Source organism: Oculina patagonica, chromosome 6, assembly GCF_052425735.1.
Source record: "Oculina patagonica isolate OP01 chromosome 6, crgOcupat, whole genome shotgun sequence".
In the NCBI taxonomy this organism is placed as follows: domain Eukaryota; kingdom Metazoa; phylum Cnidaria; class Anthozoa; order Scleractinia; family Oculinidae; genus Oculina; species Oculina patagonica.
In genome coordinates this window covers 15,826,782-15,854,118 of record NC_135763.1, presented here as the reverse complement: position 1 = coordinate 15,854,118, position 27,337 = coordinate 15,826,782, and the positions used below count along the sequence as shown (strand labels likewise).

At 40.0% G+C, this 27,337-nt stretch overlaps 3 protein-coding genes and 1 pseudogene across 4 annotated transcripts; 2 read left to right on the top strand and 2 right to left on the bottom strand.

Annotated features, from left to right (window-relative positions):
* The first annotated feature begins 451 nt into the window (after positions 1 to 451).
* LOC144656013 (uncharacterized) lies at positions 452 to 10,057 on the top strand (annotated as a pseudogene). Its single transcript, XR_013571238.1, has 2 exons — positions 452 to 700; positions 4,309 to 10,057. The product of XR_013571238.1 is annotated as an uncharacterized LOC144656013 (transcript).
* Positions 10,058 to 10,190: 133 nt separating this feature from the next.
* LOC144656028 (cilia- and flagella-associated protein 298-A-like) lies at positions 10,191 to 18,957 on the bottom strand. Its single transcript, XM_078516248.1, has 7 exons — positions 18,751 to 18,957; positions 16,853 to 17,020; positions 15,677 to 15,744; positions 14,928 to 15,086; positions 14,302 to 14,433; positions 11,699 to 11,794; positions 10,191 to 10,858 (listed from the first exon to the last, which is right to left on the bottom strand). The coding sequence occupies exons 1-7, from the start codon at positions 18,887 to 18,889 to the stop codon at positions 10,751 to 10,753; spliced, it is 870 nt and encodes a 289-aa protein (XP_078372374.1). The 5' UTR covers positions 18,890 to 18,957; the 3' UTR covers positions 10,191 to 10,750.
* A 60-nt stretch (positions 18,958 to 19,017) lies between these two features.
* Positions 19,018 to 24,075, top strand: LOC144656019 (uncharacterized). Its single transcript, XM_078516229.1, has 2 exons — positions 19,018 to 20,768; positions 22,568 to 24,075. Exons 1-2 carry the CDS (start codon positions 19,112 to 19,114, stop codon positions 22,981 to 22,983), a joined length of 2,073 nt encoding a protein of 690 aa, XP_078372355.1. The 5' UTR covers positions 19,018 to 19,111; the 3' UTR covers positions 22,984 to 24,075.
* Positions 24,051 to 27,270, bottom strand: LOC144656022 (neuromedin-U receptor 2-like). The gene is made up of 2 exons (XM_078516235.1): positions 27,232 to 27,270; positions 24,051 to 25,801 (listed from the first exon to the last, which is right to left on the bottom strand). The coding sequence occupies exon 2, from the start codon at positions 25,778 to 25,780 to the stop codon at positions 24,689 to 24,691; it is 1,092 nt and encodes a 363-aa protein (XP_078372361.1). The 5' UTR covers positions 25,781 to 25,801; positions 27,232 to 27,270; the 3' UTR covers positions 24,051 to 24,688.
* Between the last annotated feature and the right edge of the window lie 67 nt (positions 27,271 to 27,337).

Here is a 27,337-nt window from a genome sequence, read left to right as displayed (position 1 = left end):
CTGTAAATATGTACATTGTAAATCTTATTTAATACAGTTGAACCCCGGTAACTCGAACTCTGAAGGGAAACGCATTTCGAGTTAACCGAGTAAAAATGACTGAAAGTGGGTCCAAGGGAAATGGAAGTTAGTTCGAGTTAGCGGGGTTGTTCGAGTTATCCGAGTTCGAGTTTCCGGGATTAGATTTTTGTATTTTGTGTTTTAAAGACAAACTTGAATTAAAATACATCACAAAAAGCCGAATTACAAGACTGCTTGTTGTCCGCTTGACCTTGCGTGACTATTCGCAAGGTAACACAAAGTCTATCAAGTGTGAAATTTGCCGATATCGCGGCGAATTATAAACGGTTTGTATGTATATGATATTTGTACAGCTCCTCAGATTGTTGATCTGGAATGGCAGGTGTGTCAAAACGCCGAAAAATTTCATCAGTCCTGTTCAGTCGATAAAATGGAAAACAAGTCTTGTGATCTGTGCGTGTTGGTTTCCACCCTCCCTCGTGACAAAACGGGAATTTCCCAGAAAAAAGGGAAGTGAACTTATAATATACAAGCCCTGTATCAGGTTGGGAATTTTCGTATTTGAAGGCAGCGTTTGTCGAAAAATTGCCTTTACGTGTAGTCCAGTCCGGTGAAAGCAGTAGAATGGGTTTTGGGTGCGTTATTTGCTTGTTTTTCTTGAGTGGATTCTGCTCCTACGGTATGTGAAATCTTCATCTGATACATACACCGCTTGATATATTATTTGACGCTTTTCAATCGATTATAAAGTACACTGATTTTTTAGCTTTGTCATCGGAGAAATTTAACGAACGATTCAAGACATTTCTAAACCAGTAATATTTCGCGTTTTAATGGTGTATTTACCAAAGATTTGTTTCAAAATACACATTCGAGGAAAGCATTTAAGCTGCAATTTTCGTTGAACTTTCTGGGTACATGTTTTGACAAGTTCCGGTGCCCGGGCTGAAGGCAACATTTGTAATTGTGTTAGAATATCGCTTCCTATTTCGAACCCGGTTCTCTTGTTTGAGGTGTTGATTTTAAGTAGATCACCAATAGCAGGATTTATTATCTAAAATGTCTTGAGGAGCACTAGGGTTTGAACAAACTCCAACTAAAGTCGGTGTACGTGTAGGAATGTTGTTGTTTTCTTGCGTGTTCCTAAGGGGGTAAATCCCATTTATCTCTCAACATAGACCACCAGCGAGAAAAGAAAGCTGCTTTTATATAAGTGAGGTATCGATTTAAACTTTATGCCTTTTTGTTCTAAAAAATCTAGCCTTGTGTGGCTGTGGTTTTCGCCTTCAAGTATCGCGTGACTTGTCTGAGTTCATGACGCGTGACCTTCGGCGTGATGCCAAAAGGCACGCGCAAGTCAACAGAACGAGCAATTTTTTTACGCCCACTTTAGACACTTAGTTTTTTTTCGAATTTTATCAAAGAGGAAAAAGGAAAATGTTCAATATAAAGTGCACCGTGGTGGCGCCGAACCCGGGTCGTCCAGCTGAAGAGCGAGGGTGATGACCACTAAGGGACGGACCATTAGAAAAGTGAAGGGGGAAAGGGAGGGTGAGGGGTGAGGGGTGGGGGGGGGGGGGGGGTGAGGAAATCATGCAAGGAAAAATGCCAAGAAAAAAAATTCGTGCAAAGGAGAAGGCAAAGAAAAAATCATGCAGAAGGAAAGTTCATTTAAAGCGCTAAAAACACCTGTTATTTAACACTTTTTGAGATCAACTTTTTCGACGAAATATATTAGGGAGAATGCTGAAAATAGCATTTCCAAGCCTACAAATTTCATAATTTTAAATTTTAATCGGTTCGTATTAACGTGGGTCCGTAAAAAGCGCCGGGGTTAATCTTTGCGAAAATAGATGAGCTTAACGTCCGAACAAACGAAACTGTCCGTAATACCGGTGTGTCCGTATTAAGCGCGCTTCCGTAGAGCGGGTTTCCACTGTAGTAGGCTAACCGGAGTGCATAGTAGGCTAACCGGTTACTAGTTACCAGTCGATGACCGTGTTGGCGGCCATCTTGAAGTGAGCGTAAAAACAATACGAGAAAAAATACGAAGGAAGTGAACCGGGAAACGAAAATAGTTCAAGATGGCGGGGTCAAGATAACTGGGTCATTTTTCATTGAGCGGAGTTTTCGATCAAGTTCAGATATATGAACTATGGCCGTTTGAAGTTAAAGTTTTGAATAGCTTGCCTCGATTGCGAAACGATTGATTTTCTTATTTTTTTAATCAGTTAGCTTACTTTATTTTTTGCTCCGTAAAGGGGGGGGGGGGGGGGGGACCATAAACGCGTGAAACGTCAGCTTTTCCAAAACCACTTCGACCATGCATAATTTACATTTATCAACTTAAAGTTAATTATAAACGAAGTGTTTCAGTATCCGAAACTTGAGGATTTTTGCTTTATTCAGTCAATTCTCTCTAAGACGGACAAGTGGCGGGACATCCTAGGGACCGGCCGCAGATGTCCGTCTTAGAGAGGTGTCCGCCTTGTTGAGTGTCGAGGTAACATAACACCAGTAATTCTAAGATAATAAAGCTAAACCTTTGCACAATGCAACAAACCTTTGCTAAATGCAACAAGACTAAAATAAAAAAAAAAGGACCGTATTTGCTTGTTAAAGCCAAAGTTGAAAGCTTCTTCGAACTGTAATACTGTAAGTAGAAAACGGCCTCTTTAGTGCCCATGCACGTAAGCAGAGAACTCGGTTAAAGCGTCATTGTTTCTGGGGTGAGGAAATCATGCAAGGAAAAATGCCAAGAAAAAAAATTCGTGCAAAGGAGAAGGCAAAGAAAAAATCATGCGGAAAGAAAGTTCATTTAAAGCGCTAAAAACACCTGTTATTTAACACTTTTTGAGATCAACTTTTTCGACGAAATATATTAGGGAGAATGCTGAAAATAGCATTTCCAAGCCAACAAATTTTAAAATTTTAAATTTTAATCGGTTCGTATTAACGTGGGTCCGTAAAAAGCGCCGGGGTTAATCTTTGCGAAAATAGATGAGCTTAACGTCCGAACAAACGAAACTGTCCGTAATACCGGTGTGTCCGTATTAAGCGCGCTTCCGTAGAGCGGGTTTCCACTGTAGTAGGCTAACCGGAGTGCATAGTAGGCTAACCAGTTACTAGTTACCAGTCGATGACCGTGTTGGCGGCCATCTTGAAGTGAGCGTAAAAACAATACGAGAAAAAATACGAAGGAAGTGAACCGGGAAACGAAAATAGTTCAAGATGGCGGGGTCAAGATAACTGGGTCATTTTTCATTGAGCGGAGTTTTCGATCAAGTTCAGATATATGAACTATGGCCGTGTGAAGTTAAAGTTTTGAATAGCTTGCCTCGATTGCGAAACGATTGATTTTCTTATTTTTTTAATCAGTTAGCTTACTTTATTTTTTGCTCCGTAAAGGGGGGGGGGGGGGGGGGACCATAAACGCGTGAAACGTCAGCTTTTCCAAAACCACTTCGACCATGCATAATTTACATTTATCAACTTAAAGTTAATTATAAACGAAGTGTTTCAGTATCCGAAACTTGAGGGTTTTTGCTTTATTCAGTCAATTCTCTCTAAGACGGACAAGTGGCGGGACATCCTAGGGACCGGCCGCAGATGTCCGTCTTAGAGAGGTGTCCGCCTTGTTGAGTGTCGAGGTAACATGACACCAGTAATTCTGAGATAATAAAGCTAAACCTTTGCACAATGCAACAAACCTTTGCTTAATGCAACAAGACTAAAATAAAAAAAGGACCGTATTTGCTTGTTAAAGCTAAAGTTGAAAGCTTCTTCGAACTGTAATACTGTAAGTAGAAAACGGCCTCTTTAGTGCCCATGCACGTAAGCAGAGAACTCGGTTAAAGCGTCATTGTTTCTGGTTAGTAAGCTTGGTATACACGTATCCTTTATCTTTTTTTTCTTTTTTTTTATCTTATCTTATCCGTTGATGATTTCAAAGTGTCTGTTGTCCGTCTTAGAGAGGTGTCAGTCTTTTAGGGAGTTTGGTTACAGTAAAATGACTGAAAAACGGCAGGGACCATTACCAGGTGTCCGTCTTATGGAGGTGTCCCTCTCTCCTCCGCAGAGGTTCCCGATGGGGCTCTCGCTATGAAACTCCGCTGTGTAAGGTGAGTGCAGGCGCATAAGAAGTGAGATGCGCCTGCACTAACCTCGTTCAGCGGACACTCCCCACCGAAAACCTCTCTGAAAGCCTCTGCGGAGGAGGGAGGAGGTGTTCGTCTTATGGAGGTATCCGTTAAGAGAGAGTTGACTGTATTTTTGTATTTCTACTAGGAAATGTCTTTGCCACGGAGTGGTTTGTCGCAAGACTTCATGGGAGCTTAGACCATGACTGCGGTCTTCAATCATCTCACCCGTGCAAAAACATCCACCAAGCTACCTCACGTGCGTTAGACGGTGACGTCATCAACATTGACGGAGCAGGCACGTCACGTGACCCTTATCCCTGTGAGTCTAACTCCACTGGAGAGAAGGAATTGAAAACGGCTAGAGTGGTCATGCGCAGTTATAACACTCGAGCATTCATTGCTTGCAAGAGCAATAGCTTTCGATTTTCGTGTGACTCCAGCGTAAACGTTTCTGATGGAGTTTCTTTGAAAGGAATTACATTCGTTAACACTGCTATACATCTTGATGATTGTCCTTTAAAGATGACTGACTGTAGTTTCGTGAACGGGTCCAGTGACGCAGTATTCCTGAACTTCGTTAGACATTCTAAAGGAAACATTAATCTGGATGGCTGCAGCTTTCAAAACAACAGCGCTAGTGGTTTAAAGATTTCCGGCAATTCAGTGAATTTGATCATTTGGAACTCCTTGTTTACTAACAATAGGCTTCACAGTGAAAACGATACCATATTGACGATATCAGCACAAAACTTACAAGTACAAGAGAATGCTAAATTCACTGTTAATTTTACCAACATTACTGTCTCACAAAATAGCTGTCCTGGTCTTGCATGTTTTGAAATTGACGCTGGCGTAAAAGGAGAACTAATGCTAGAAATGGATCAAGCAATTTTTGAGAACAACAAGGCTGGGGAAAGTATTCTCGATATTCATGATTCTTCAAACGCAAACGTCCAGCTCAAATCAACGCAGTTTACCAAAAACACCGGTAGAGCTGTCAAACTTCACAATGGCAATATGCTTGAGCTGCAAATCGTACAAGGAACGTTTGTAGACAACGAAATAAGACAGAAGAGGGACGGAGGAGCTGTTTCTGTCAGCGGATTCAAGCAAAAGGCTTTCGTCTCTCTGTCGCGGTCAGACTTTAGATCCAACAAAGCTGAAAATGGCGGTGCTTGCGCTTTGAAGGATATATTTTATCTGAGTCTGGATATAGAGAGATGCCAGTTTATCCAAAACGAAGCCTGGACCACAGGCGGTGCTATAGCTGTAGGGATTATTATTAGTTCGCCGCAAAATAATGCATCCATAGATATTCACAGTTCGCATTTCAAAGGTAATATCCTCCAATCCGGGGCAGGGGAAGCATACCACAACGCCCACTACAACATGCGCGATTTTAAAACCGGTGACGACTGGTCAGCGGGTGAATCTGCAGGAGGAGGAGGAGGTGCGCTGGCTTTGGAAATGTGGAACACTCAGAGCCTATCTTTAACAAACAACACTTTCGAAGGCAATAAAGCTGAAGGAATGAACGACACCGGAGCAATTCAAGCTAGGTTGGGCACCCTTTATAGTGACGCTGTAGTTCATAACTGTAAATTCATTCAAAATTCGGGAAATTCAATTGGAACTCTTCGGCTCGTAGTTAATGGAAATTGGTCCACACTTGAGCCGAGAATAATTATGCAAAACTCGACGTTCTTTGAAAACAAAGGGAGCGGTATCTTTGACATTCACTTATATTCAAGCATCGTGATAATAAGTTCCTGCAAAATACAAAATAATTCAGGCGGTGGAATATACTTTGGAACCCCAAGTTCTAGGAACGTCCTTGTGGAGAATTCCTTAATAAGCGACAACGTCAACTTTCAGTTGTATCTTTACATCGCGGTAAGTAGTGGAAGTAAGTACACCACAATAAGTAGAATAAGTGAGGGATTGGAGTATCAATTCAAGAATGTTTCATTTATAAACAACAACTGCACATCAAAGAGCTCTTTCTTTCGGGTTTCCATTTGTCCGAGTCAGAGGTTCTTGCTTTTCCAAGCAAACAGATTCCTGAACAATTTTTGCAAACCGGGAGTGGTGAAGATTTCTGTTTTGCCGACCGACTGGCCATGGTGCTCTCCGAACGTGGTTTCCAGCCATCGGGTCACAATAAACAATACGGAGTTTTGTGGGAATTCCGGAGTTACTGAAAGTACGCTGACAATACTTGATGTCGGAAAAGTTGACATTCAAAATAGTAATTTTACAAACAACTTTGGCGGTACAGATGGCTCGCACATGCGTGTGCAGATGCGGACAAACGGCAAATTGACAATTTACAAAACCAGCTTCTATCAGTTTGAAAAATCCCAAGTCTACCGTGCCTCGAAGGAGAAACCATACAGTGGATTCTTAACAGTGACAAGTGGAGGAAACATGTCAATCCGTGAGAGTTCGTTTGTGTCGGATCCACTAAGTGGAGATGGTGAGACTCTTATCTTTGTTAAAGGTGTACACAAGGTAGACATGGACGATTCGGTACAAATCAAGTCCCCGATCAGCTCTAGGCTTCTCAAGCATAATTTTACACACTTGGAAGAGGAGCAACACTCTAGTACTCTAATCACGTCGTTTTCATTAAGCACTGAGCCATGTCCAATAGGAACTTACAGTATCAACAGAGGCAGTAGTAAAGGATTAACGATTGAGAACAACCCTAAATGCCTGCCTTGTCCGACGGGCGGAAATTGCACTTCTTCTTTTTCAGCAAGGCACAACTTTTGGGGATATCCTATGGGCATTGAGGTGCACTTTAAGCTCTGTCCCCAAGGTTACTGCTGTCCGGCTGCCAATCAAACATGCGCTTATCACAACAGTAGCTACCTGCATTCTGGTTGTCAAGGAAACCGGACAGGGATTCTATGCGGAAGATGTAAGCGGAATTTTAGTGAGACGCTGTTTACAACGAACTGTCTTCCAGACAAAGACTGCACACATTGGTGGTATTTGATTATTATTTTCATCCTCATAATATCATTTGCCCTTTTTCTCATTCGAAAGCCGCCAGTGTTTGAAATATTGATGACAAATCTTACATGGTTTCTTCCAAAGCACAGAGGGAAAGATCACGACGGCTACAACAGCCTGGACAGTGATGCCAAAACAGACAGCAATTCATCAAATTCTGGATTCTTAAAAATCTTCTTTTACTTTTATCAAATTGCTGGAGTTTTGACCGCTTCGTACTATGGCGTGAGCGAGGTGTTAAAAGATAACATTGCATTACCAGTGATAAGTCTTCTTGACTTCAAGATTTCTGTCAATAATGATTGGAGGATCTGTCCCTTTCCAGGAATCACACCGCTTTCAAAAACATTGTTTCAACTTGCAGGTGTTACAGCTGTCGTTTTGTCGATACCAGCTATTTACCTCTTGCACAGCGGTCTGAACAAACTGCGCAAGCGTACACCTGTGTTTCCACCAAGTGGTCCTTACCTCGGAGCAACCCTGGAAATCTTGTTGCTAGGATACTCAGCGGCGACTGGTACAGCAATGAAGCTGCTGAAGTGTGTAGAAATACAATACGTGTCTCGCTGGTTCTACGACGCCGAAATCACGTGCAATCAATGGTGGCATAGGGCCGCTATCGTGGGAATAGTTCTGTACTTAGTCCCGTTTATGTTCGCGCTATATTTTGCTGCATTTCAGCTCTATCGAGGGCAGATCTCAGCAAAGATTTTCATACTGGTGTGCTTTTTCCCGCTTCCATATCTTCTTCTTCTCTTCATTGCTTATGTCGTGAAAGTAATACGTCACTGTCAAGAAAAGAAATCTCCGTGCAGCATTTTTTATCATGAAGACGACAAGGAAACTAAATTTTCGTTCACCACAGGAAATCCAGTTCTTGAAGTCCTAACCGCTCCATTTTGCAAACCAGAGGGTGACCGATTATCTGGAAGGATTCACTGGGAATGCATTCTTACAGGCCGTCGATTTATACTGATCGTGATTGGCTCAGTTCTCACGCACGCGTTTCTGCGCTCTGTTCTCCTGACAATCCTGTGCCTGTTTTTCCTTTTGCATCACATGTCCCGGAAGCCATTTGTCCAGTTCTGCGACAACCTCGCTGAAACCGTCTCCCTGACAACCCTGGTCGTCATAGCAATACTAAACGTTGGATTGACATCCTATTACTCAGAGGGGACTGAAGCTAGAGGTGTTCAAGCGGAGTATGTACGAGGCTTTCAATTGACAGAAGCTGTCTTACTCTGCTTCGTTCCCCTCCTGTTTGCAGTTTTTGTTTCCTTGTCGTTGATTTCGCAGCTTGTGAGGCTGGTAATAATTGTAATCCGAGCGGCACGGAGGGTAAATTTTAAAGCTGAAACTTATAAACACAGTCCTCGACTAGGTCAAGTTCGACCTTTGCTTTCCTCTGCGGAGTGATAATTCTACGATAAATTCCTATTACAGGAAAATATATTAAAATCACTTATATTAGTGGACATATTAGCCATCCTTCCCTCAAGTTAAAAGCTTAAAATTCCTTTCAGTAATTTACAGATCGGAAAATATAAGACTAAGTAAAGACAATTTCATTTAAAAGAGGCTCTACATTACTAGTCAAGATTTGCAAGCTGCAATCTCGCACTCCTATTGGTGGAACACCCATTAGCATATAAAAATTCTCGTGATAGTGTCCCTTTAAACTGTAATTTCGAAAGTGCTACTGTACTTATAAGATAAGATGATGAGATGAGAGACGAGACGAGACGAGACGAGACGAGACGAGATAAGATCGACTTTTGGCAAAACGTGTCTAAAATGTAAAATTGTGGTAAACAAGAATACTATTCTTGGACAGTTTGTTGATAGTTTGACACAGGTTTAGATATATCTAATATATAGATTAAGGTAAGCCTAAAAGCGGACCTCCCCACTTATCTACTGATTTTCACTGAAATTTACAATGTTTCCATTCTGACAAATATGCGGCCAAAGCTTAAATGTAAACGCTGGCCCATGGGTGCAAAAGAAGTTTAAATCGCTTATGGTTAAAAAGAATGTCTTACGGTACAACAAAAATAATAATCTCGAGGCAGAACAACTCATGGCCGAAGGCGTGCGCGGGAGCTCCGCTATGAAGTCCTTACTTTGGCCAACATGGTGGTGCAGGGATGTTGCATACCAAAAATCTTTTATTTTTGAATAGTATCACTTGACGTAGATGTGTATTTTGTGGTTAGAGCGACTTTTGAGTGTCATAAAACCAAAACCAAAGTTATCACTTTCGTCTAACATAAACGACACCGGCAATCCAGTGAAACGAACAGCCGAAATTCGAAGCGAATTCGTTTAGCCGACGCAAGGCGTGGGGAACGTGTGAGTCAGTCACGACTGGTTTCGGTTTTACTTTTAATCGGTTGAGAAATTGGCGCCAGTTTTTTTTTTATACCAATCACTAACCGTAGTGCAGTCAACTCTTGCCTTGGAGATACCCCGCTATTACGGACACTCGCTATTACGAACAAAATCCATATCCCCGGCGAAAAAGGTTTGACTGGAAATGACTCCCGCTATTACGGACACCGAACGACGCCCCCAGTGTGTCCGGTATAACGAGAGTTGACTGTAATGCAAAACCAAAGCAAACACGAATTACTTTCGACTCTCGTGAAATTGCTCCACCCAGTTTACTTAAATTCAAGTATTCATTAACTATGTATAGCAAAATAGTACAATTTAATAAAGTTGTTATTGTCCTCGTCATTGTTGTGTGTCGCATGGCATTCCCTTGATTAAAAACGTGACATACTTAACTCGCTGCTTTCAACAGAAAACTGAAATTTATTGTTATTGGAGACACTTGTGCAGTTTTGCTAATCAATTCATCCCGACCCCTTTACTAGAACAGTCCTGCACCTTTTTACTCGAAATTGACGCGTTTTCCTCGATTTTTGTCAGAAATCACAGACTATTAGTTCACGGTCTATGTATTAAACGTCCTTAGCTGTACAGGGTAACAAAACCACAGCACTATTACATGTACTGGTACTTTATTTCTTTTACTTGTTACATTTTTCTGCGATGCAGTGATGTTTGTATAATATTCTTATTCTCTATGTACTGTAGCTGCTAAAAGAGCGTAGACATGCACATGTTCTTCCATAGAATTCTTTTAATCGGGACGAGCTGTGCGATCTTTAGGAGTTAAAACCGTTTCTTAATTAAATATTAACTCCCAGGCATCAGTCATTAGTGAAGAAAAACAACGCTCCTACGTACGATCAGCAGCGAGAAATTCAACACCAACTGTCTCTTTTTTATGAACAGTAAAAGTCGGTCATCTTTCTGCTCGTCGTGTAATCGGGATGATGCTGACTAATGTAGAGTTCTGGACAACGCTGCATGTTTTTACATGTACACAAAGCGTTTTTTTTTAATGATGACGTCACTGCAGCCATATCGCTGTTCCAAAACAAAGAAATGGCGGCCATTTATTGGTGTACCAAATCAGTCCTCCACGAATTACTCTCTACTTTTTTACAGACGTCGTAAACCAATATGGCCGCGGTCAAGTGTTAATTTGTTCGTCTTTCTTATGGCCTCCATTTAACGTTTCCTACGCCATGGAATTGTCTTTTGAGTGACTGAGGATCCGCCCAGCCTGAGTTAAGGTAGCTGTCATCTTCGTCTGTTTCCAGTTTCTGTGAAAACAAAACATAACAGTACAAGTCAAGAAGTATTACAATGTACGTCTATCCCAGTGCTTTGAATACATTATGAATTTAAACTGATTCTCTGCAACAAAACTTTTTAGACACGAAAAGAGAAAACGAATGAGAAAATGAGAAAATAGCTTTCAGACAGGTCTCAAGTATAAAAAATTCCCTTTACTAATTGCCACACCTAGTAGTTCGGAGGAAAATCAAAGCCTATAAACAGGCCCCTTTATTGTCAGTGCGTGTAAAAGGACTGGAGATATATTAGTATTATTGTCTTCGCCATTTGAAACGTTGATGGAGCGGTTTTCAATTGAGTGTTTTTGATTGCTGTGATTTTGTAAAATTGAAAACTGCTCTATTAACAAGAACCTGAGTTTTCTATTACGAATGGTCAACGAGGCACAGCCGAGTTGACCATCACCCACAAACAACAAGGGATAGTAGTCTTATTGTTTGGGTAGACAGTCCAAGGATTGCGGACCAAACCCTACATTTTTTAAGTATTTCTGAACCAAAAAATCCAAATACAAGCGCGCGATCGTGTTCTATCAGCGATTAGGAAAATCTTTTTTTTTTTTAAAAAAAAAAAACCCCCCCCCCCAAAATTTTTTTTATTTTTTTCTTCAAAACAAAAAATGTAATTTTGACAACCTTTAAATTTCTACTAAAAAAAATAACTACTCCCCTCGTTCTCTATGAATAAGAGAATTAATTCGATTTGAGGATTTTCAACGGAACACCGGCGACTACATGTTGTGACTACTAATGTAAGTAGCTCTTTGTAACTAGAAAATTGTGAATTACTCTTCTGTTGAAACCAACCTTAAGTTCTTCTTGTTTCCTGTAAGCATGCGCCATCATTTGTTTGCGCTGTTCTTCATTGAACACAGGTTCTCTGCTTGGGGGTCCTTGCCCCTTCTGAAATCAACAATAATAAAGCAAATTATAAAAATAACTTGACAATGTTTAAAGAGCTCCTATTGGAGAATATTTCACTTCATGTACACGTAGCTTCAAAGCGAAGCAATAATTATTGCGGCAATAATTATGTGCGCTTGTTCTAAGGGTTAGTGTACTGGTACGGGGTTCAAGCTTTCACCGGGTTTTGGGCAACACTTTTTTTTTATCCCCCCGCCGCCCACCCGAACCCACCAAACTGACCCTGACCCATATACCTGGTTACGACCCTGTGACTGTCACAGTACTACATTAACTCTCTTCACTCAGGAGCATGAAATAGGGTATTGTCAAACTGTTAGGGCAACATATAACAGTACAGTATGCTGAGTGGGAGAGCAACTTGTGATGTTTAAGTAACAACACTCTTATTGTAGTTGGTTCATGCTACACAAACCGGAATACATGTCTGATAAATGTACATGCAGATCCGAGGGTGTTGGCAACTTTGGCCAAATGCAGACCTGACCAACTTGACATCCTGCAGCATGCAACTTGCGTGTTTTCCACACCCCTTATATACAATATAACATGTACAGTATATACACTTGATGACTGTTCCTAAGGGAAACAGTGAATTTGTTTCCTGAGAATCTCTGCCTCGGGAAACATTGAGATTCGAGGGAAACAAAATTACTGTAACAGGTTTTCTGAGGGATCAGTCATTAATACTTTAATTGCTATATACATGTGTAGCACGATGAAGACTTAGATACATGTAAAGTCAACATTCGCGGGCAACATCACACTGTTACCCTCTGACGTGTTGCCTGCTCTGAAACATTTTGGCTGGAAACAGTTTTTATGTGGTCTCCAATAAACCAATAAGAGCACACACTGTTAGGGAACATTTTCTAGCTATATAACAAATACCGGTACATCTTATTAACCAAGCCTAAAGGCCATACTGGGAGAATATTGGCCCAAGGTCTTGACAGTACAGATTGAGCACAGTGAGCTGGTCCATACAGAAAAGACAGAGGCAAGCTTGGTTAATAAGAGATTTGTTACATGACTGAAAAAGATTATGTATTGTAGATACATAAGCAGGAATATATGACGAAGGATAAAATGAATGCGATTTTGCAATAATCTGAAGTCCTGAGGACCCACTGCTATTTCAGTCATTAAGAATCCGTTCTTGTTGTTTTAAAAATAAACGAAAAGTAAAAGGGGGATTTTTATGCTAGTCAAGTTTATTATTCTTCAACTGTGCACATGTTTATTTTTTTATTTTTTATTTTTTTAGATAATTGACGCCTTACTTACAATATGCAGGATCATGGGGACTACCGTATTTTCTCGATTAAACGCCGGCCTCGTATTAACGCCGGGTCAAATTTGCTAGTTTTTAAATAAATGCCGGGGGCGTTTGTTCGAGGTCCCGGCGTTTATTTGAGGTCAAGCTAACAAGTAAATATATTCTGTTTGTCACAAATCTCGATTGCAACATAAACTATCCAATCCGTAATGCAGTAAAAACCCGCGTATAAGAACACCTATTTTGGCGGTTCAGGCTGATTTGGTTCTTATATAAAGGGTTATAATCTGCAAAATCAACCTGTAAGTGTTCTTAAGTGTTCTTAAAAAAAGTTTCTTAAAATAAGGAACATACTAGGCTACCAATAGATGAAATCAATATATATGCACACAATTGTATTTTAATTTTAATAAAATTGATAAATCAAGGCAATACTGTACTGTAATTGGGGTGGAACTATTATGTGTGCAATGAAAAGTAGTGTTGATGTTTGATATTTTTCCATATAAGAACAACTTTCATTTTTCAGGCTGAATGTGTTCTTATATAAATGGTACTTTATTTCCTAAAATCAGGCCTGGGTGTTCTTAATCCACTTGTTCTTATACGCGGGTTTTTACTGTAGTGCACCTTTGGGAAATAATCACCTTTGGATACCCAGGGACACTTTTTTGGGGCTGAAGGAAGAGAAAAATCGTCCCGCCTTGACAAACTGCCCCTTGGTCTCGAAGATCGGTAACAATAAATCAGTCTCAAAATTTGGCTGAAAATTGCAGTCCATTAATAAACGCCGGGCCCCGATTAAACGCCGGCTTCAAATAAACGCCGGGTTCATGACGCCAAGTTTAAAATAAATGCCGGGGGCGTTTATTTGAGAAAATACGGTACACCCAGTCCAATACTTGGAACATACTGGACCAGCAATGGAGCAATCTGATTGGTTGATATAACTGGTCCTTTGACTTCCTTAGGCCCCGTCCACACTGACCCGGGTAAATTTAAAAACGGAAAAATTTGAAAACGCTGTGTAAAACGTTTTCCGTCTACATTAACCCGGGTAAATTTGAAAACGATACGCTTCGATACGCTTCTTCGGGTCAGTGTGGACGGGGCCTTAGTCAAGTAATAAGGTTGCTAAGATGGGAGGTTCAACAGTTCAGTGGCTCAGAAGATCCTTAGGGGAATTTTTTTATAATTATTTTCTCACCTTTTGAATTTTGGCAATAATTTTCGTTTTTTCATTTTTTCCAATGAAGTCTTGAAGCTTTTTTCCTCTTTGAAGTTCCTTTCCAGCCCACCACAACTGGGTAGTTCCCTCGTCCAACACTTGAAGAGAGGCCTGGAAATAGTAAATTGACACAGCATGAAACTACAAATCTAGAAAAAACTAAAAGCCAGGATAAGGCAAATTATGGCTTCTGACATGGAAAAAAGATACAAAAATGCAGCTTTCTCACAGGGCACATGTATATTCTAAGCTACTCTGTGAACAGGCAATAGTGTAGAAAATTCACACAATGTATTGTACATGTAAATTCATGAGTACCTATATGCACTCCTTGTTGCTTGAGATTTTAATAGATGTAAGCTACAATGTATGTTTGACTTTTCTTTCGGGGTTTATTTATGCTTCAATATGTACATGTACATACATACATCTCTTATTCTGAGAAGATAAAAAGTCTTCAGCCTTCTGAGATTTCTCTCAGATCCAACGCAATTTTAGAGAGGGCTTTAAATTTGATATACTATACACGTAATTTTAAAACTTCCTATGAATGCTGCTCCACATACAGTGCAGTACATATGTATAATACCCATTGTAAACCTCACCTGTGTTCCTGATAAGTCTTCATTATTCTCCAGTTCTTGTTTGATTGGGTCATGAGGAGGTAGTCCCATGGGATATACAATCATCACAGCTCCTCTCATTTGATCAAGAGCATCTTTAACAACCTCACTAGTCAGGGGGATATTTTTATCTGCTTGTTCCTGCAATTGTATTATAAATGGGTCATACTAGATAAACTTTTCATTCGCCTTTAAATATCTTTTTTTTTTTTTTATAGAAAGGGCATTGATTTTTCACACCTGACAACCATGTGTTGGCTCATGTGAAGTTGCAGGGTTCAGGACTTACTCAAGACATCTCTAACAGTTCCCAGAATGACTTTATTGCATTCAACAAAAAAAAAACTATAAACATTTCTATGGAATTAATGTTAATGCTGAGGCCTTATGCGTCCAATAGGGCGATAAGGACCAATGACGATGATGAATGTTAAATGCTTACAGCAATACATGTACAGTGTAGCTTAATGATGCTGTGCAGACCCTTGTGATTGCCTTGTTTGAAATATGGTATTTAATTTACCAGTAAATTCTAAGCTTTCATTGCAGTCACTGCTAAATTGGGCTCAACCTATGCAGTCTGTATTTTTTCATCTCGAGAAATAACATGATTGTATTTCAAAACTGGACAGCATACACATGAATAGTGTTACATAATGTCATGTAAGTACCATTTACTTACACATACACTATTCACACTGCTTACAATGAGAAATAAATTTGCAACAAACCTTGGAAATTTTTGCCTTTGCCTCTTCCCTTGTTCTGTTAATGACTTCTGCCATTTTCTCACCGGGTGCTGCAACAAAGACAAAATAATATTAACCCTTTAGTTCTAAGAACCAATGGGCAGTTCCAGAAAATATCCATACACCACGATGGACGGCTTTTTGGAATTCCGAGGGCAAGGGGGGGTTCTTTGAACTGGAATTCCGAGGGCATGGGGGGATACTTACGATTGGAATTCCGAAGGCATGGGGGAGTTCCAGATCTTGGATTTCCAGAGGAGACAGACAAAAGTGTGTTCCTTGAAATGCTAATTTTGTGGATTACTCATTTGTAAAGAAAGCACGAACTGACGACCGCGTCACAGAAGCAGGATACAAGAAGATACAAGACAAAGAAAACCAATAAAATGTGGGTTGTACATCAAGCTCCAGAGGCCTTAACGTTGATGAATGTCTTCATTCTCTCTTTTTTCTTGTCAAAGCGGATCAACAACATATTCAGCACATTCAGTGGAGCGCAAAACTATTTTGCCACGCTTCGAGACCCCATTTTGAAGCACGTGGGATTGGGAGCGACTGCTGACCCCGAAGGCTCAAATTCAAGATGGTGGATATGTCAGTGCATTCGATTGTATAATCTTCCGAAAGTACACACGTCCATCACACGATATTGTTATTTTAACGTTCTGTACCAGTTTGGGGCAATGTAAAGTTAATATAGGTTGTATCTGTTGAACAAGAGTAAGGAGAAAACTCTTATTTTTTTACATTTTCATCCCAGCCTCTCCAGTTACAGATCGAGTCATTTGAAATAATTTGATGTAAAATACGCCAACTTGGGCATATTTGCGAACTCTGCCGGGAATTGTAAAGGACTTAAAGCTAAGAAAAAAGGAAAAATCCGAACGGGAGGGGGGGTTAAGGATTATGGAATTCCGAGGGCATGGGGGGGTAACGCATTTTGGAATTTCCGAAGGCAAGAGGGGGTTAAAATATTGAAGCCATCCGTCGTGGTGTATGGATATTTTCTGGAATTGCCCAATGTCCAAGATCTAAATGTTCATTGTGCACACAATAAAATTATTTCCTAAATACAATATGAAAAGTTACATACATGTATTTCAAAACTTGCATCTCACCAGCCCATCTTACATGTACACGCACAGGACTCAAACTAACCTTTGCCATTCCGTCTTCCAATGGGGTCTTTATTTTCAATAACACCTCCACTGGGAATGCATTCATCTTCCCATTCATCCTGAAGATTAAGATCAGAGAGCTGCTCCTCTGTTAGGCCCTGCATGTTGGGTGGAAGGGTAATTCCATGCTTTGCAAGCTCTTCCATTTCTACAACAACACATAAATATTGGTTTTAAGTGAGCTACCAGGAAAGAAACTGTTTGCTGTGTCAGCTAGACATATACATGTATGGTTATCTGATCACACTATTTCCTTATCTCTTCGTGTCTTATAAAAACAAGAAAAGGTTAATTAAAGCTTTTTTTCATTGTATTCTGTAAAAACCTTTAAAAATGCAGAGGATCAAAATTACCGCTTTTGTTACTTTTAAGGGACTTGTGCTATATAGGAAAAAAACTGTCTAAATGCACATGCAAAATTGCGTAAACAAATGACAACTTTATTAAAAACACGTCATGTACAATTAAAAGTAAATGAATTACATTTAATTAACAAATTCAGTTCTACAAGTAAACTAGTGGTAACCACAGGTTAGAAAGTGCGGGCCTAGATGCACCTTCCTTCACCTCCATCTGACAGAACCGTCGATCAGTTGACAAATGTTATTGACACTTTCTTCGCATTCTAATCGAAAACGTTTCTCAACTTCCTGTTTGAACGACTCATTTTCGGATCCTTTTGCAATTTTGAAGAACCAATAACTTAGGTCACCTCATTTTTACGCTGGCAATTATTCCGACAGGTCGCGAAAATTTCTCAGAAGTGTCCATAAATCGCTTGATAAAAGACAATTATTATTCCAAGTAACGCGTCACGCAAGGAATGCACGATTTAATCGAGCACGCAGTGTACACAGGGCGGTGTAATCGAGATGTGATCTTGTTTGGTCGGTGAACTCGCTATGTTGTCAATGTTGTAAGGAATCATTCGTTTTGCCGTGGTTTATCTGTGATACAATCACAGTAAATCTTCTCAAAACCAACGCCTAATCAACGTCGGCCAAACGTAGTTTCCAATCTTCCATGTGACAGAAGGCTTGATCTTATGTGACAAACTGTTGAGATTGACTTAAATTTTGCATTATAATCGCTCTTGAAGAACAGATTTTCAACTTCCGGTGTTTCGACAAACTGTTGTGATTGACACATTTTTCGCATTCTGATCGTTCTTGGTGGAAGAACAAAATTTTCAACTTCCGCTTTGCAGCTAGCCTTTTAGAAACGTGGCGCCCAAGTGTTATACGCAATCCGCTGATCACTGTCAAGATTAGGGTTGCGGGCCTCTCTTGGGCCCGCAAAAAGGCAATATTTCGCACCAACAAATCAAAAAAAATTGTAGCGACCCAATTGTACACATGTACATGTATATAAATTTCTTAATTCTTTTTCCTATATAGTACCAGTCCCTCAAAAGTAACGAGAGCCAAAATTGCAGTAATGAAATAATCATGATAAATTAATACAATGTGATAAGTTATAACTTTTATTTTATTTTAAGTCTTTTTACACTGTATGTATTAAAATAAAATTTTAAATAACAACAAGAGGGGTCACACATGAAGATCTGAATATGTCAACTGAATTACAGCTGATAGGTAACCAAAGATAATGCAATTAAGCTTAAGCTTACATTCTGAACAAAACAAATCAATCAACCTGATGCCATCACATCATACATGTACACTGTAGTGGCCATGGTGCGTATGGACTAAAAGCTCACATTCTCAACAACACTAACATGATCCAATATTAACCAATGTTCGTTTTAACATATGTATGGAACGATTGCTGATCTATTAATTATCGAGAAAAAGGATAAAAAACCTAATCCCTGCCAGCCACTAGTAACTAAACATAAGTTACTGTAGATTGACTTACCGTAGAACAAACGCTCGATTTTCAGTCGTCCATTCTGAATTCTAACTAGTTGTGGTATAAGCTCCGACAGCTCAGCTTGACAAGTTGTCTCGAAAAGGAATAAACTCTCGTCTCCCTGTTTTAAGTGAAGTTTCACCATTGTAAGAGAGAATGTCGAACTTCTATGTACAATCAAAGATGGCGGAAAAATACTCGATAGTACCGTTGCCATAGATACCGAGGAAGCTATACCACAGTGCATCACGCTTCTTTACCGAGACATTTCGTGACTTTCATGAATGAAGCGACCGCATGAAAAATTCATCGTGAGTTAGCAAAAATCCAGCACATTGTAGCTGTGGAAGGCGCTTTTATTTCAGACATGGATAAACCTACGCCCTCAAACGAAGTTTCGTGTACTGGCACAAAAGACAAATTTGGTTTTACGGTGGATTTTTCCTGGGGGGTTAGTTCCTTGCGCCAGTGCGCCGGTTTTCCGGCTCGTTTTCTCGACCCAGAAGATCAGAAATCGTATGTCACTCCTCTTGGAGCTCTTGTGGTCTGCTGGGACGTAGCAAAAAGGCAGAGGAAGTACTCGTTTCAAGCTCACAGTGATTTGATAACTGTGTTGCTTTATAACGCCCAACTGAATGCTGTTTTTACGGCTAGTTACAGTGGTGAAATCAAACTCTGGAGTCCAACATGGGAACTGCTTCTAAACTGTAAAGCGAAAGTTGGAGAGATTCATTTCGCCGATTGGTCTTCAAATGGAGATCAAATTTTACTCTGTGGCGGTGAAGATTCTGTTGTGATTGCCTACGACCTCAGGAAAAGCGATGAAAGGTGGGAAATTCAAGAAAAGTGGATTGTTGCCCCACCAAAGCCTAAAATTTCTCAAGACAAAGCAATCATGAACTGTGTTCTTACTGAGAAAATTGAATCAGTAAGCAAGCTGGATAACCCGAGCAGCTCCACATATGTAGAGCAGAAAGATTTCTATGATATGGCGATTTTCACACCGCAGAACAAGGTCATCGCACTTCTTCAAAGGCACCATAATAATTTTAGTGAGGCTCATTTGTTCTCAGAAAGTGGCAACTTTTTGAAATCCCAAACTTTAGATCCTCTAGGAGACTCTAAGGCATCATTGCTGTGTCTTTCGCCTTGCCACAATGGCATTTTCGCTGTCGGATTCCAGGGAGGGATCTTTCTTCTTCTCAATGAAAATGACCTGTCAGTCACGTCATTTCTTCAAGCGACAGGTTCAGCCCAGGTAGCCCTGTGGCATGGGAACTACCTCCTCGCAGGATCTTACCTGTCAGGAATTTTCTCCTGGTGGACGACCAGTGGTGAGCTTGTCCATGAAGTGCGTGGCGGTCCAAAAAATTCCATCATCCATCTCAACTGGGCAGTACCAGGAAAAGCATTATGGGTGGGTGGAATCATGTCACTCCACTACGTCTCCTTGGAGTACAACAACCCCAAGGAGAAATTCCCTGTTCGACTTGAGGAGCAACACAGCATCAAATTCCTTGAAGTCACTGGGTGTGGTGTTGCAGTAAACGACGCAAACTTGGTTCTGGCGGGAGATTTTACTGGGAACATCTGTGTTTGGCAGAAAGGTCAAACTGATCCGATTTCCCAAACCAAGTATGAAAGTGCCATCAGATGCCTCACATGGAACAATGGCTTTGCTTTCATAGGTTGCTTAGACGGCAATCTTTTGAGATGGCTCCCTGAAAGTAATTCCCACCAAAGCACTGCTTTAACCTGCATTGGTGGGATTTTGACGATGGCTTGGTCACATGATCTCAGTAGCTTGGCCATTGGCTTGGACACTGGAAATTTATGTCTGTATAGATTTCAACCAGTTACCTCACCTGATCCTGAGGAGCTGCTTAATTTTAGAGCTCATTTTATCAAGAGAGAAGACCAAGAGATGGCAGCTGAGATCTGGAGTGTTTGTTGGAGTCCATGTGGTTCTATGATTGCAACCGCATCTGAGGATCAGACAGCTTGTGTATGGAGTTCTGTCAGTGGTAAGTGGTTTTTTATTGAGCCATTTAGGTTTAAGGTCATTGCCCTGTATTGCATTGCGCATCCTTACTGCGCAGAATTTTACGTGTAATAAGCGCGCACGCACATCAACAAAATGGCGGCTTTTTTCTATGCGGCTTAGTCCGCGAGAGAAGTAAATTGTCACTTTCTCCTAAACGAGCCTGGTGACCTATCAATTTTTTCTCATATTTTGGAATTATATGGAATATACATGGTCATCCTGCTCCTAAACGAATCTGGTGACCCCCCTTTTTTATTTCAAAATTTAAGTTCCCTTGAAGTAATAAACCAGTAGGCGAAGTTTGGTTAAAAATCTATGTTCAGTTTTATTTCGGGGCAATGACCTTAATCAAGCCTAAGTTTGCAACTTGACACATTGTGTGGTAGGCACTTTGGGTTGAGCCCTGGAAGGGGTAATGCGTTGTGTACTAGGGCATACACTTTACTCTCACAGTGCTCAGGTGTATAATTGGGTACTGGCGAATTTACTGCTGGGGGATAACCCTGCGATGAACTAGCATCCCATCCAGTGGGGAGTTGCAATACTCCTAGTCGCTTAATGCTACGGAAACCGGGATAAGCTCTGGCTATATGAGCCACTTGGCTCGGACACAGACTTTACCTTTACATTTACATGTACATTATATGTGCAACTGTATTTGTGATTTAATACCACAGTTTACTGTACATGTAGGAAATAGGAAAGTGAACAGTGCATATATCCTGTAGTTTCTGATTGATTGGTTGGTTTATTGATTGATCAATTGATTAATTGATTGATTGATGCCTAATTTGGGTGTGGTGAATGAAGATGTACTAAAATTTAAATGAATGCAATTTTAAGATCATTTCCATGCATAAATGCAAACTAGGTTGTAATTTGTTGCACTGGGTATTCTATAGCCTGCGAAAACAAAATCAAATTTATGCATTTCCGGCTGTCGCTTTTCTTCGTCTGCCTTCGAGGCTACGTACTGTAAAGTTCTGTGTATAAGCCGCACCTGTAGATGTAAGCTGCACTCGCGATTTGGAAGCTCAAAAAACAAAACAAAAATACAGACAAAAAAGTTTAAAGTTCCAGTGAAGTTCTATTGGTAAACAAACAAGGGCAAACAAGCACGCTTCAAAACACTGACACAGCAGTTGTTGCAAAGTTTTAAATATGAATTTAGTCTGTTATTAGTTATAGATATCATAATCTGAAACAAAGGGAAATATAATCAAACTGGTTTGAAAAAATTTAAACTAAACACACATTTAAACTACAACATTGATTATCTTGAAACCAAACCATAATGAGCAGTTTCCCAAGTTTACCCACAGTTCCTTTCTAGTGCAGGTCATCTGATTGGACCAGAAGTCAATAAGTTTGTTAGAGAACAGGGGCCCAAACCTTGATAGCTCTGGAAACTTTTCAGGCCCACAAAGCCATTTTTAAATATCCATATTTAAAAAAAAAAAACAAAGTGTACATGGCTGAAACTTTGTACATGTATGAAGGGAACTTCTGTTCACATTAAAAAATATGTGAATAAAAGAGCCTTTCTAATCATAAGGGCTTGGGATTTTACATGGCTTTTTCAGGTGCGAAAACTTTTCAGGATCTTCAAGAAACGGTTCCTAGAAATCTAAACATTGTTAACTCTATATTATGCTCCCTACAGTGACAATGTGTGAAAGTAATTCTCATTATTCTTGTTCTTTATTCTTGTGAAAGTAAAATACTGATCATTCAAATGAATGATGAATTCTAAATCCTTGTAATTGTTGTGTTCATTAGGGCAGAAAATTAAAACATTGACTGGTCACACTACTGCAGTGACGTCAGTGGACTGGAAGGAAATGGCCAATGGTCAACTGTTACTGGCCACCTGTGCTGATGACAGAACAGTACACATACGAGACGGAGTAACATTCCAAATGAGGTATCTACTTGATACAAAAGACATCCACGGCTGGTACACACTGACATATCTGAGTCTTAATCCTGTTAAGAACTGGTGTCTCTGCTCGACGCAGAATGGCCGCTTGGTTCTCTGGGATTGCTTGAGTGGCGAGCGACTTGGCTGCAGGAAAATGCATGCTGGATCCATTGAAGGATTGGTATGGAACAAGGATTACACTTTGTGCGCCACTGTCAGTTCTGATTGTGTAGTGAATACGTTTAGTGTAAATGAAGTACACTGCAAATTGTGACGACAACAGCACATGTACATGTGGTACGACTATATGCATTGTTGAGAACATTTGTATACATGTACATGTACTATACACATACAGTGTACTGTAGTTTATATTTACTGCCAACAATTTTGTGTAACGAATAACAACAGTTTTCAATTTTAAGCGAAAAGTACATGTATCTTTTAAAAGTATCACATAAAACGTGTTTTAAAATGCAAGATGATAAAACACTTTTATGCAAAAACATGTGCAATAAGAAAGGCATGAGAAACCTGTAGCCTTCCTGACTAGGGCACAATTTGTGTATGTAGAATTTAATATAATTCAGGTACAATTTTGCTAGCACGTTTCTCTCACCACTGTGTTCTGGGTTTGAACCTGGTAGTGTGACCATTCCAGCATCAATGTACAACTTAAACATGTCTATGTGTGTGTGATTTAAGTTTGTCGGTTTGAAAACTTTCTTGCGGATCTAAGGTTTTCTTTTGTGTCCAAAAAAACAAACACTTCGAAATTTCATTTGATCTCGAAGGTTCGAATATGAAAGCTACCGGGTACATGTAGATTCCTCGCAATCAGTTTCTTCCCCAGTGGGAAAAAGAGCAATAACTGGGTAGATTACAACCATGTGATTTCCGTGTAACGATAACACAGTTTGGAACTGGTGTTACTCAGGTTTAATAGCTGTTTGTTTATTATCTTTATTTATTCTTTTACTGTATTTGAAGCTCAAATTGTCTTCTTGGGGAGTTACATTAGTATAGTTTGAATGCATGTAAAGGTAAAAAATATACACATGTAGTCTTTAGTATGAAAGGGTGTACATTAATTTACACTGTACAAAACAACAACAACAATAGTTATTTCAACAGTAGTTATTCTAATACCGGTATCTAAGGTATATTAATATAAATAATGAAAAATTATAAAAGGTTACTGCACAAGCTACATGTTCTTGATAGTCTTGAGGCCATAAGTTTTAACTGCATACAAAATGCCGCAGAACGGCAGACGAAATATCTTGTAACTGTCTTCCGAAAGTACGGCTAAACATGTAACTAATCATGTGAAAAATGTGAATAAAATTGCGTTAAAGTTCTACAAGTAGTTGAACACCATGTTCTCTAGGGCTGAAAACATGTGGAAAGGAAAATGCATTTTCGGCTAATCAACTTACAAACCAAACAGCAATCGCCGTTTGGTTTACGTGACCTTTCCCGTCAGTGCTTGCCCCCGTTAGCGTGACGGGCTGTCGTGCGTAGGTAGTTCTTCATTTTGAAGTTCTTGATATAAACCCTGTAAATTATACTAAAACAATTATCTCCCTTTGACTATGGTGAATATTTACCTATTTATTTTGAATGGTCTCAAGGTAAACGCAGTTTCATAAGAAAGGTTCTGCTTTTGAATCGATTTTGAAACGGGCGGAAGGTAACTCGCAAATGGCCTATTGTAATTGAAAATGGTCTTGCTCGGAGCAAAACAAAAATTAAACGTCAATCCGTTAAGAGCAATTTGGAAATTTAAAAGAGCGATTTACGTCTCGATATCCAGTGAAGTAAATAGTTCTTATTATGCTAAAAATTCAATGTTTTGGTAGATAAATTGAGATTTACTAACAGAAAAATCGAAATTTTCTTCTTTTGCCTACTTTCAGTTTTTATTTCTGCACTTCTGCCATTCCTATAAAATCCAAACGATAATTTTCCATCAGGTCCTACAGGCGTGTATCTTGTGTTGTCTGTTCCACGGAAACTATGTAACTTCCTGCTCCTTTACTTCTATGAGTGATATTGCGTCGAAATGTGTTGAGCCCTTGCAGGAAATTTAAATTACAACCTAAAAGCCGCTTGACGTGCTTGCGAAACTCCTTGTTAACAATGCAGTAGACCATTGGGTCTGCTGCCGAATTCATCGCTGTAGATATTACCATGATTGTGATCAGAACGGTGTAGTAACTTTGGAGGGCAACATCGGGCCGTTGCGTCAAGACCAGGCGTAATAAAGTCAAGGGGAACATGGACACGGCAAAGACAATCACCAAAGGTTTGAGGATGCGATATGTCTTTCTCTTTTGGCGCAGCATGGTTCTCACGCTTACGGACTGGGGAGCACTGTGGCTATCCGTACGACTGGAGGTTTCATCTTGAAAGGTGTTCGTTCTTTTTGAAACAAGCCTCGCGATGCTTATGTAACTAAACGCTATGATGGCAAGTGGCAAAACGTACAACAAGGCAGTGAGGGCGATTGTGTAGATCAGGAACACCTTCAGTGACCAGGTATGGTAACACATTCGGTGGCACGAATCGTACTCTTGATACACAAATAACGGCACTGAGGTCACAGCAAACGACACAACCCACACAATGGCCAGGGCAAGGCGTTTTCGGTTTCGGGACAGAGTCCGGTGAACGCGAAGTTCCGTTCGGGCAATGTTCAAGTATCTCTCAAAAGCAATCAAGGTGATGGTAAATATGGCTGCGCCAAAGAAGGTTTCTGTAACAGGTGCAACGTACAGACAGGCCGTCCTCCCTAGTGGCCATCCAAAGGGATCTTCTTCCTTTAGAATGCCGATGGGTAAATTGAAGATCAAAATACCAATGTCTGCGATCGCCAGACTGAAGAGGTACTGGCTAGTGGGTCCAAGCACTTTTGGCTTTCGTATGATCATCAAGCAGACTATCACATTTCCAATAACCCCAAAGATGCCGATGGCAATTTGTAAGCCAATCCTAAAGATCATGACAGGGAATGGCTCCGTGAGGTACACGGGAAATGTTACATTGGTTTCTGTGCAGGTGGATGCCATTGTTGGCTGACAGTCTTGACGCTGTGTGTAAATAAAAACAATGAAAGCTAATGAAAGTGAGCACTCGTGGAGCTTTTAGAAGGCCGGGACTCAAAAAGCTGTTTCAGTAGCTAGAATGAAGCGACTAGAATTGCTAGTCCCTCTGGTAGGGATGCTAGTTCATCGCTGGATGAGCTGATCAAGTCAGAAAAATAGAATGTGTTGTGAGGTTTTATATGAGATATTTTGGGCGAGTTTGGAAAACGTGAGGCCTTTTGGGTTGACATGGCCATGGTTTTCTTTAGCATTTGCTTGACGGTGTTGACAAGATTGCTTTTGGACAACGCTTTCGTTTTATTGACTGCGGCCTGAACTAGAAATAAAAAAACTTAACCCTTATATTATGAACTGAGAACATCGAATTGAAACTTCGAAGCGCGAATACAAACGTACGGTTGAGACAACGGCAGATAGCCCCGTAGCCGACCAATAAGGTAATAATGATACACAAACAGTTGTCCTGACGACATGTAACTATTGTCTTATGAAGACCAGCAGTTCGCCTTCGAAATGTCGCAGTCCACATCAAAGTAACAACATCGTGCGGCAAACGAGACAGAAGGTATTAATTCATTTTATTTAACCACAATGTTGGTATCGTACATTGCGTGAAAGCTGGGGAGAATATTTTGGTCCGGCCAAATAGACCTATGGCCAAGGTTACTATCAACGATCAAGTTGTGAAGTCTAAATCCTAAATTAACAAATATCTCGAATTTACCTGTTAGTGATACCAACGCAAAACAATTTTAACCGAACACTACAGGTAAGATGAACCAACAGCACGATATGAATGCGATCTCACGAAAACGTTATGATTTGAAAAGAAATAAGGTATTTCACTCCTTTCCCTGGGGGGCTTCTTATGTTACAAAGGCGATGCGCAGTCCTATCGGCGATTAAAACAGTCAAAACAAGCCGAACTGATTCAACGTCGTTTTTAAAAAGCAGACGTCTTATCAACAATCAATAATTCAAGATTTTTAATTAAGATGGAATTATATCGTAAAGTGGATAAAATTGTGCGAGTCATTACACGAGTTGTATATATTTTTCACTAATCTACGGATTATTTTTTCAGAATTGTTGAAATTTCTTATATTTTCTCATCATCAGACCCAGATTTATTGTCAAAATACTTCAATTTTAAAATAAGTTACTCCAAAACGATACACGCTAGTCATTTATGAACAAATTGTAAGGCAAGCAAAAGTTTGTATTAAAAATCCTTTTCTTTACTTGACTTTTCTTCTCCATTTTCTTGTAACTAAGGGGTCTTAGATTTAATAAAACATCCTACTTTTAAACACCATGCAAGTTTCCCTATTATTATAAACACTGTCTATTGTTAAAACAAGTTTCCTTTTAACATTCGGGGTTTGAATGAACAAGCATACGTTGTAAGACCTTACCTTTGAATCTTGAGTGACTGTGCGATTTGTTAGCCTTTCTCTGTGGGCAAGCTTTGGTCGACGTCTGGTTAGAATTATGCTTTTTATCGGTTCTCCTGATTCATTA